At 47.9% G+C, this 11,682-nt stretch overlaps 1 protein-coding gene across 1 annotated transcript; it reads right to left on the bottom strand.

Annotated features, from left to right (window-relative positions):
- Nucleotides 1-118: 118 nt before the first annotated feature.
- On the bottom strand, nt 119-7,164 carry ZNF367 (zinc finger protein 367). Its single transcript, XM_040580359.1, has 5 exons — nt 6,379-7,164; nt 5,682-5,832; nt 3,852-3,971; nt 3,296-3,434; nt 119-2,659 (listed from the first exon to the last, which is right to left on the bottom strand). The coding sequence occupies exons 1-5, from the start codon at nt 6,715-6,717 to the stop codon at nt 2,413-2,415; spliced, it is 996 nt and encodes a 331-aa protein (XP_040436293.1). The 5' UTR covers nt 6,718-7,164; the 3' UTR covers nt 119-2,412.
- Between the last annotated feature and the right edge of the window lie 4,518 nt (nt 7,165-11,682).

Raw genomic sequence — 11,682 nt, 5'->3', positions numbered from 1 at the left:
GCTTCAGCACGCAGGGTAGGTAACACACGGCTCCATCCTCGGCGATGGACGAACCGAGAGGGTGGCAGGAAAAAGAGCGCTGGTATTTTAACAGGTAACCGAACGGCACACAGTAAAGTTGAAAGTTAAACCATGTTTTTATTCAAAGCGTTTATTAAAACGGCAGCATGTCTGCTTTTTTGTTACATCATCTTTCAAAACAGAAGCAGTCTTCCACAACTCTTACATTTTTTTACTCTCACTCAAAACTTGTCATGACACAAAACTGCTTCCAAGTACAATTCAGGGTACCTGTCATACTTGAAATATTCTACAAGTTGCCCGAAGCATTACAGCTGGATGGTAAAAATAATAATAATAGAAAAACTTAATAAAGTTATGACTCGAGTCTGCAACTGGCTGACAATTACACAGTTCCACGCCCTGTGAACTACTAATCAGGAGTGATTCTGAGTTACAAGAGGTTTTCAGGGCTCATCTTGTGATCAAACTATTTGCATGCAGCCAACAGAACAGCCAAAGCGTGTAACTTACTTGAGAAACTCCAAACTGTTACACACATGAAATGAGTTTTACATAGGCTGAGAAGCCTAGCACAACAGTGTTTTCAGATTTTGAAGCCTAAAAGGCTTAAAACAGAAACAAATGAGGCAGATGTCTGCTAAGTTTAGGAGCTGAAAGCAAAAGTTTAAACCGTATCACTGATGCAAAATTATTTAGATCCAACGAAAGTGATTTTTTTTTTCTTCAATTATTCAATTACCCTTTAGGTAACTTTATCAATACATAACTTAAACTGGGTTAATAAGATTTTTCAACCGCAAAGGGTTATCAGTAACCAGAGAACAAAACCCAACAGTTGCAGGTTTCAGTGTAAAATCGGGCTACTTTCTGGAACAGCTGTAAGCTTCTGGTCAGTCTATATCAAGTGATGGATAAAATTATTTCTTCCTCTTGTTTATGCGAGAGGGCAAGTGCGTCCCTTCTCATCTCTATCTCCTGACCTTGAACAAGAGGAAGGAGTTAAAGCAAGCAGGTCAGTAAATACAAATTATTAATATCCCCTTCAAGCAGTAGCTTAATGAAAAAACAAAACAAAACACAAAATCGCACGACAAAAAGTCCAACTGAAAACAGTTTTGTTAGCATATTGAGAATCTCTGCTGGCCTTCAAAGCAAAATGTGAAAAAAGATCACCATGAGACTATGCTATCTGAAAGTACACAACATTCACAAAAGGACCAGATATCCTGCTAAACATTTCATATCAGCATCTGAGTACTAGGCAGTGTTCTGTAACTTCATTTGGAAAATACATGAAATCACACTGTCGACACACTTGTAACTAATCTTTGGAAGCCTATTTTCTAGTTGTATAGTGAATACTTTTCTGCAGTGTTTGATAGCTGTCCTACAGTTAGTGAACACAAAATTGGCATGTTATCCTGAAGTAAAGCAGTAAGGTGGCTTTATGCACAGAAAGTACAGAGGCTTCTATTTGCTAATAATCATATTAAAAGCAATACTTTAAAACTTAGTGTTTGCTAATAGGAGATCTAAAATAGTTTACTACAAAGTCATACCACCATGTAAATACCCCCTTTAACAAAATCAAGTGCCAAATCACTACAGGGTCCAAAAATACCTGAAAAAAATATCACCAATTGTTTACCTCTGTCTAGACTTTGCAAGACTAATCATTTTCAGATAAACCCAACAATGTGCAAAAGTTCCCAACATCACATGTTAGGAAGAACAAGTGCTACCAAGAGATTCTGCTGAAATCACATCAGAAAACATAAAAGCAAAGTCAAGCCTCATACCTTGAGCAGTCACAGTGAAGATCCTGAACGATCTTACAGTTCTCTGCATGAAGCAGTTTCTTCCCCTCTAAAAGTTAACTAAGCTTTGCCTTCCACTTTAGTGATACTAGGTAAAGATATACTGACAGTAGAAAAACACGATTTCATTGCTGTTTAACAGTTATTTCCAGACCTATCACTTTATATAAATTTGCTTAAATAGTCAGATAAATACTTTTTGTCAGCCTTCTTTGGCCACATGTACCATTATGCTAATTAAAACCCCACTTCGTTCAGAAGGTGCTTCCTGTGAAAACTGCTTCAAATAAATGAGTTAACCTTGCAAAATCTAGCTTCCCACAACACGTAAATTTGTCAACCCTGCATTATGCAGTCCCATATTTACAAAATACTTAAAAACTTTACATCTGTCTTTTTCCTTACAAAAAGTGCAATTCTCTCACCCCATGTTACGGGGCAACAACATTCTTCATAAATTCTACAGAATAGCAGCCTATGATAAGCAAATAAGGTGCTTAGCTTATGCTTAAGATCTAACTGGTTAAGTACCACCAGGAGTACATTTTGTATAGGCAGACTCTGTTTCTTTCTACTGTCGTAGGGGTGCCACAGCTAGGTTTGCAAGCTCAATAAGCGCCAGTGCGCCGTGCATGCGTTCACGCTGTTCCTGGAGGCGGCGGTGGCGAGCAGCTGAATGAGCACTGTTTTTCTCTTCATCATCTTCACCATCTTCATCAGACTGAAGATATTCCATAGGGTCCTGCTGTTCCTGATCCGTTTTCTGGATTGTTTTATTTTTCAAAGCAGGAGCACGCTGTTCTCTTGTCTCCCAGTATCTACAAAATCAAATGCAGGGAATACTTTTAAAATATATACAACTGACTCACACTAACAGCAATTCAAAGCTGGCAAAAACCTTCCAAGTACTAGCTTGCATCCCAGTAAGCATTGTATTTGGCTTATCTTTCAGCCCTTACATGGTAGTACTCCAGCTGTCAGAAACCCTCTTTGTTCAGTATCTCAAGTGTAAAGTGCCCAAGTGAATATCTGTAACAGCTTTCTCCTCTACATGGTGTTACCAGCATGCATTTATCACCAGGCATACAAGTATCACTAGGCCCCCTCATACCAACACAAATTCAGCAAGACCAACTAACAAGGCATTAGCAGGTGTTGATCAAGCTAAGAGAAGCATTTAATCAGAGAAAAAAACCCAAAACAAAACAACAAAAACCACCACAACCAAAAAAAACCCAAACAAAAAAAGATAAGAAAAAGTCTCATGAGGAACTTCATCTAGACCAGGAGTTCACACTTCTCAAAGGAAAGGCAAGGCTGGGCTGATTTGTACTGGAGGAACAGCTGGTTTTGTTCTGCTGGTTCTACCCCCCTTCCCCCGCCCAAGAACAAAATGCTTTCTCAGACCACCCTTATAAGTATTTAGAAAAAGATGACACCATGAGGGAACTTACTTTGCTAGCCACTCAGCCACAGCTTTATTGTCAGCTGTCTGCTTCTTACTCAGCCTGTCTGTGAGCTCTTCCCTCTTCAGTCGTGCATATGGATGTTTGGGGCAATGACGGTTTGCATGCGTGAACCTGCTCAAACAGCCTTGAAAAACACAAGTAACAATGAAGAACACCTTACGCAAAGCAGCCAACTAATAAGCAAGCATAACATCTGTGGGATGAAGACACTGCTGAATCCAACTTTTCTCACTCACAAAACCCTAGGTTTGGTTGAAAACAGCAAGCTGTAGTTGCAAGGTTCATAACATGCGCCATCATTTTATACATTAGTACCAACTGACGTAATTACTGATAACCTACTTACATAGTAACATTTCCAATACTTTGACACATATTGGTACAATTATGCAGATTACGCATGGCTCCTCCCTTCCCTAGAAGCACCTCCAGAATTAAAATCTGAAGCTTTTCTGGATCTTTACCATGTGAACATGCACACATTTCCAGTACTAGACTGACCCTAGTTCTGAAAGCTGCAAATTGTTCTCTGATGGCTCACCATTCTCTGAGCAGACAAAAGGTTTCTCCCCTGTGTGGAGACGCTGGTGAGTTTTGAGCTGCCCACTCTGAACAAATGCTTTCCCGCAATCTGGGTAGTCACACGAATAAGGCCTTTCACCTTAAAAATAACAACAGAACAGAATTATGAAAGCTGAATATAAAGAAGAGTCACAGCATGCACTGGTGATCCCCAGCCTGAGACTTCCACAAGCAAGCTCTCCTTTCACCCACTCAAGATGCTTGCACCTGCTTAAAAAGCCCTCGTGTACCAAACAGGAGACATCCACTTTTACTCTAAACAGATATTTACTTTGAAGTACATGCTCAGTGTTACTAGATAATACAATTATTTGGGGATGGAGAGTGGGGGTGGTGGATACAACACAACGGACACCAAAACCAAAATTATATTTTCCCTTGTCATATTTTCTGATTTAAGCCTCTTGTCCAGTACCATATAAGCTTTGTACCATGAAACTATGCACCTAGAGACCTATAAATATATGAAGTGAAATGAGTAAATGGACATGTGATTCAAGTTGTAACCAGATAAATTTTATCCTTAACATAGCTTGAACAGGGTAAAACAACTGAGATCAACAGTACAGTAACATACAAAGTTGTAGAAGTATCTCATTAGGGAAGCCTATTTGAGAAGAGTTGTAATGGGTAAATGGAGTTCGCAAGAGAAACTTTTTTCTTACGACTTAAGCCAAGGCAGTTTTCTTAGGCCAGCCATCAAGTGAGACTTCCCCACGCAAAGTGCAGTAAGAACAGAGATAGCAGGTGTGCTCCCTCAAGAGGATCTGACTGTGTGCAACTATGCAAAGGCATGCCATCTACCTCTCCTCAGACAAAAAGAGGGTGATGCTGACTTGCAAAGTCAGAGCAATAACACCAGGGTAAACTCTGCTTAGTTAAGTAGTTCATGTAAATTCAACACCTAATAAAATAAAGTGGAAAAAAAAAATCAACCACATTTTGATGAAAGAGCACAAGCAAACTGCTGTTTAGTACTAGTATCCAGATTAGCATTAGTGACTTGAGTCAGAAAAAGAGACCATGCGAGCCAAGGTTTTTCTGTTTGCTTTTGGTTGGTTGGTTTGGGGGGCGTTTGTGGTTGTGTCTGTATTGCAAGCTACATTAGTTCACACTTTATTGTGAATACGGAGTCCATTTGCATGGTTTAAAACCCCAGCATCTCCAGTTCAGCCTGAGCTGGGTATTGAGTGAGTCGATCCTACTTAACTGTGAGTTGCCTTCTACATACAGTTCAGTAAATCACCGTGACCACTACCTCCACCCCAGAAAATGAATTCCAGGTGGTGGGAGAGACAACTGGGTGGTGATTTTAAGCATCTGAACTCTCTTCTCAACATTTAAGCTATACTTCCAGGGTGTTACACTGCCCAGGCTACTAGCCACTTTTTAAGCTACTGTCTCCTCTTACAGCTAAACTTCAACTGCTGTGTGTGAAAAATACACCAGCAAGAAGGAAAAAGTCACAGAGAGTAGGCAGTCAGAAGCAAAAAACTTGGTGCTACCATGTACAGAGCACCAAGCTCAAGAGAAGATCTCCCTCTTACAAAGCCCGTGACAGCAGCACGTAAAACACAATCTGCCTGTACTAGTACAGCCCCAATTGCTGCTACACTTACCCATGACAAACACGGTTACAAACTTCAATTGCACTAACAAGCATGAGAAGGAAAATGTGTAATTTGACAGTTACAATAAAATATTAACAGGTCGGGTTTTTCGGAGGTCTTTTTTTTTTTCATTCTTTCGCTACTGCTTCCTAAGCCACTCACACCAGGCAGTCACTCACCGGTATGAGTTCGTTTGTGGGCCTGCAGCGACTTCTCTCGCGGAAAGACCCTGTTGCAGATATTGCAACGAATCCTGCTGGAAGACTGCTCCCCTTCGTTGATTAGGTCGCGGACGGTGTCTGCTCTCGGCCGGCCGCGCCTTATCCCATCCTGCATTGAAACAGCCACGGAGCAGGCACCGCGCACGCCCCACGGCCGCACTTCGCCCAGACCCCGCAGCGTTCCCCTGAGGCCGCTCCTAAGTCACGGGCGGACCGCGGTCCGGCGCCGTGACAGCGCCATTCACCGACCGGCGGCGCGCCGAGCGCTGGCCCGGGCCGCCGCCGCTCACGGCTGGTCTGCGGCGCGGGCGGGCGGGGGGAGCCAGGCGCCGCCTGCGCTCGGCCGTGCGCTCGCTGGCACGGGTAGAGACCGACGGGACCGGGGGCAGCGGGGACTCCTTATGCAGGATTGGTGGGGGTTTTATTATTTTAAACGGAGGAAGGAAGGGCAGCTGCCCCGCTCCGCCTCTGTGGGCGGCTACCGACAGAGCGACCTGCCGGCCGGCGCCGCCCCACCGGACCGGCACCGGAGCGCGCGCCGCTCCCGGAAGTGACTTCACGTTAAATCTCCGGGCGGGGGAGGGGCGCGCGGCGCGGAGTCACCTTTTAACTCGCTGCCTGCCTGCCTGCCCGCCCGCCCCGATCCTATACTCACCTTCAGGTGCCGGCCGCCGCTGCCCGTGCCGGCAACCTTCTCGTCATCCTCGGCGGGGGCTCTACCTGCTCCCCCGCGGGGCGGCGGGAGAGCGGAGGGGGCGGCGGTGCTGCCGGGGCTGAGGGTCACGTTGTGGGCGTTCTCGCCCCAGCGCCAGGGGTAGACCATGAAGTCGCTAAAGCCGGGGCTGGTGGGGACGGGCGGGGCGGGCGCCGGCTCCTCGCCGCCCTCCCGCGATGAGTGCTTGATAGGGGTGGTCTTGATAACGGAAACCAGGACGCGCTTCGGGGAGTCCTGGCAAAAAAACACTGGGGGGCCCGGCGGCAGCCGCTCCGCCATCGTCGACCCCTCCCGGGCACCGGTACGGGACGTGGGATTGAGGGAGCGGGAGCGCTCTGTGGCGGCTCAGCCCCGCTGTCCAAGCCTGCGTCCCGGGACGGAGGGCGTGGAGCGGCACCGAGGTCCCGCGGACGCCGCCACCTGTCGCCGCCCGCGCCCGCCTCAGCCGCTCATCGCCAGGGACGGCAGCTCCCGGCGGGGTCCCGGTGCCTCCTTGCCCCCCCGACTCCGCGGCCACCCACGAGCGGATGCACAAAGTCAGCGGCGGACCCCGGCCATAGCGACGGCCGGGGTGAAGTAGCCTCCGCCTCCCCGCACCTTTCCGAAGCGGCGCCGGTCCCGCTGGCAGCCCCGATCCCGGCGATGCCCGAGGAGGAGCCGCCGCCCCGAGCCCTCCGCGGCTACAGCCTCAGCCGAACGCAAGATTTTCCCGCGTTACATTTCGCGCCCGAGCTTAACCAATCATCCGACTCGGCGCGAGCGTCACGGCGCGGCCTTTCCCGCCGACCAACCGCTAGGCGGGGAAGCCAGCGGCCCCGCCTCCGGGGGCGGCACCCTTGCCAGACGCGGTTCGCTTCTGCCGCCCAATTGGACAGGCCTCCGGCTCGCCGTCAGAATTCGAAAACGAGTGGGCTCACCGCGGCGCGGCTCTCTGCCTCGGAGGAGACGCTGATTGGCCCACCGCGGCGGGGGGGGGGGGGCGGGGCTGGCGCGCCCGCGCGAGCTTGGCGCGCGCTGCCTGCGGTTGGGCTGCCTGGGCCAATCGCCGCGGCAGCGCTGGGGCTTTGGCGCGCCCAGCTCGCGGGGTGCCCGCAGTGGCGGGGGAGGCCCTTTCCCTTCCCCGTCCCGTGCCGCGGCTCTGGCCTCAGCGAAGGGTAGAGCTGGGAGCGCAGGGGAGGGCTCCCCCGTGAGGTGCCACCGTGGCGCTCGTAGGGCGGGAGTGCGCCGTGGAGGCGGCGCCGCGGCCCTTAGGGCGGTTGCGGGGTGCGTGGAAAGACACCCCTTTCAGCAGCGCCCCCCCGCGGTGGCGAGCGGTGCGGCGCCGGGGCCGCGGCTCCCCGCAGACAAAGCGGCCCGGCCTGGCGGGGCTCCCTCCGCCCGCCCGGGCCACCGCGCCGTAAAGCAACAGGTACCAACCACTGCCCGTCAGGAGCGGGCCGGGGGTTGTGCCAAGCGGCTGCGGGGCCGCCTGGCGGGGCCGCCTGACAGGGCCCCAGGGGCCTCGAGTCGGGAATTTTAGGTTTGCACAGATCACTCGTTTTAGTGTATTGCTGGCTGGTTAGTTGTGTGTCGTCCCCCTCCCCCCCAGTCTAATACAGTTGTTCAGGTAAGTACCCTGCGATTACGAACACAGTATGTTAAAACACGGGTTTCCAGCCTTCCCTTTAAAACAGAGACCCAGTCTAGTCTGCAGCCGGCTGGCACACGCTGCTGCACGCAGGGAGGCTGCGAGTCCACTGGGGCACAGGGCTCGCATGGCCAGGCCACCCGGAGCTGGGATTTGTGTGGGCTTTAACTCATCTGTGTGGGCTAGAGGTAGGAGGCTGACCAGTGAAAGGTTTGGTGGTAGCCATGGATGATTTGGAAATACAGTAGCATGTGCTGACCTGGCTTTAGCCAGCAAAATGTGAAACAGGTGATACCTGATTTTAAAACTACAAGTAGCCACTGTGCCTCATTTACTGAATCCTTTGGAAATCTGGTCACTGGAAACTAAAAAGGCTAAAAGGTATTTAATTTACTTTATGCTGGTTTTCTGCGTTTTTAAAGCAGTAGATCTCGCTGCTTAGAGAAGTGGGAGTGCATTTCTTGGCACTTGGTGCAGGCCTTCAGTGCTGAAGATAACTAGTAGCATTATGTTAACATGCTGCTTTTACCTCTCTGTCTTGCCATCACAGTGAGCTTTACTGACCAGTTACCAGTTGCAAAATAAGTAACTCACATTTCTTCCATCAACAGCTAAATTTTGAGACCACTATCAAGAGCACCGAGAAGCCATGAAGCTGTAAAAACAGTGACTTTTTTTGTTCCCCTGATCTGCTTCGTTTACCACGGTTTGTGTTCTGTAGGCTGCTGCCTTGTCAGAGTGCTGGCAACCATCACTGCTGACAGGAACAAGAACATCCAGGAAAGAGCAAATTTGCAGTGTATGACTTACCAGTTAACCCCCCTCTGGATAACAGGAAAATACTAAGCAGTTCTTCCAAGGCAGAGACAGTAGACCTAGTCTGCAATATTAAGTACCCATCCAGAGATAGGTATATCTTTCATTATCAATTACACTTCCGTTTGTGACAACTACCCTTTTAAACTAAATAAAAAAAAAACCAAAAACAAAACCATGCTGATTTTTGCTAGGGTAAATTCTTGATCACAGAAACACCACCCCAGCTTCCCAGTGCATGCAACATGTCAACTACCGGTACTATGCCAGGTCAGGCTGTGCTTTCCAGGCCATAAAGAAAACAGTACAGCCTGTAACTTTTGTTTCCAAAATGAGCAAACAAGTTTCCACATGCTTAGATCTGACCCACTTCAAAAGCTTCTGCCCTGAAAATAACCTGTGGAGGTAAGTTGCAGTAAAAGAACAATGCTGTAGAGGAGTGGTAATGCAGAAAGGTATGTTAAAACCTGGGAGAAAAACTACTTGTGTTAAAATAATTGCATCTCAAAACCAAACTGTGAATACCCTTCACAACTTCCAAAAACTACACAACTGATACTTCAAGTAGTGCATGTAACTGCTGAGAAACTGCAGTGACTTATGGAATTAATGTTATGATTTGGTACATAAAATTGTAGCTACTGTGAATGGTGCAATGCGTTGTGAGTAACCGGATATCTCCATACTTACCCTATGCCACCTCAGTGTGCTCATTAAATTTTGTAATGCCATTCAAGGGCCTGGCAGCAGATTAATTTCTCTGCATAGATCTTGTAAATTTTTCTAGTGCCAAATAATGGGTCTTTGTTAATGGAGGCAGCACAAGAGAAGGCAGAGGTGAGCTGATGCCAATTCTGACATTTTAACTGCTCTGAACTATAGTGTTTCATGTAGTAATGATAATGACCAAAAAGAAGTGACCTCTGTCCAGACCTGCTGTGGAAGAGGAAACATGCACACAGAATGCGTGTGACCTGAAGGGCTTAAAACCTACTGCTTCTCAGTATGTAGTCATAGGTATTATGACTAAATAATGACCAATTGTAACTAATAGTTTATGTAACAACATGTAAAAACAGTTCTAAAATAAATATCTGAGCTATAGTATCTTAGCAATATTAAATATGTTTGCTTTTGATAGTATTTTGATGCTATGCTAATAGCTTAATGTATGAAAGCATAATATTTTGGTGTTAGGGTAGAAACAAGAAGTTCTCTCTGACAGGTAAAGGACCAAGATTATACAATGTACAGTCAGATCAAGTCCCACTTACTATTACAAGAAGCATACCTTTCATAACACACAACGTAACACAGAAATGGCGAAAGGATAGGGAGCACAAATTCAACAGAAAATGATAAAGAAGTACTGGTGTTCTATTCAGCTAGTTAGACTCAAGAAGGATGCCATGATTCAGATAACCATCCTCAGATAATAAACTATTTCAGAAATGAAAAGTAGAACAGCTTACTCTTTTAGGTGCATAACCGCTATTTTTCTCAAGCTGAAACAGAACACAAACACATGATAAATGAAGAAAGAGATTACTTTGTGTTTCTGAAGCGTGCTTCAATGATTTCTAGAGATACTCTGAAGTTCAAACCAGAAAACTTTGAGACCACGATGGCCTTTAGAAAGATAATAGCAAATACTTAACCACACCACAAGTTACTTTATTACATATTACATCCATATACATGTTGTAATACGGATTTATATAACTTAGCAATAGTCATAGTAACTTTCATCTAAGCATTTTATTATTACATTTTCCAAGTTTTGCTTTATATCATCAAATCAATATATCAAGACAATAAAATGGCTTATCTTAACAGCTCACTTGAGGCCAGCTACTGAATATTCCAGAGGGAAGGAAACAGAGTGAGGTAAGCATGCCTGCAGCAAAGATAAATTCCCATCTCTGCCTGTGTACAGTAGGTACCATAAGCAGATCCATCTTTGGTGAGGTGGCTCTTTACTGCTCAGCTTAAAACTTCACATAATCAATTGAGTTCAATAGAATTACATTGCAGAAAAATGCATGTGTTGGCTGGATCCACTAAGTGACACAGTGTTAGCCTTGCTATCCGTACAGGTGCCCTGCCCCAGAATGAGACCTTGAGCCCTGTGGTGGTATTTGGAATGTTTCTGCTCCAGGCAGGGGAGATTTAGGCACTAGGGAATGAGATTTGCATCTGGGAATGTCCCTCACTGGGGTCTGTAAATACCGGGGGCCGGATTGAGAACATGGGGGGGCGTATCCGGGCCGCGGCCCGTAGTTTGAGGACCCCTGATATAGCTGATGGAGGGCGGGGATGTCTGCGCAGTTGCCAGCTCCCCGTGAGCGAACCCGGCTGCATCCCCCGGCGCGTTTGCGCTGCTGGCTGCGCCCGTGAAGCCCGGAGGCAGCCGGAGGACGTGCAGCCGCTCCAGGCACCGCGGGCCATGACCGGCGCGGCTCTGGCAGCTACGGGGGTGCCTGCGGGTACAGCCTCACGGCACGGAGGCTTTGGCGGCGGCCGGGAGCCCCATTCACCGGCTTTGCTGAACGGAGCAGCTCCCCAGGACAAATTCGGACGCCGCTCGCCCCACCCGAGCGCTGCTCTTGCGAGCTGCTGGCAGCGCCGGAGCTGTTTTGAGCAGAAAGGAGCGAATGAAAAACCGTGGGGCTTTGTGCGAGGGGGTGGCCGCCTCGTCGCCCGTGGAGCTCCCAGCCCGGAGTGCTCCGTCTTTCATTATCAGCCGACAGTGGGCGCGGACTGTATCGCAAGGCCCCCGGTGACACGGTGATGCGCTGGCA

The sequence above is a fragment of the Falco naumanni genome, chromosome Z (genome assembly GCF_017639655.2).
Source record: "Falco naumanni isolate bFalNau1 chromosome Z, bFalNau1.pat, whole genome shotgun sequence".
NCBI classification, from domain to species: domain Eukaryota; kingdom Metazoa; phylum Chordata; class Aves; order Falconiformes; family Falconidae; genus Falco; species Falco naumanni.
The sequence above is the reverse complement of the archived record's forward strand: the minus strand, read 5'-3'. Positions and strand labels throughout refer to the sequence as shown.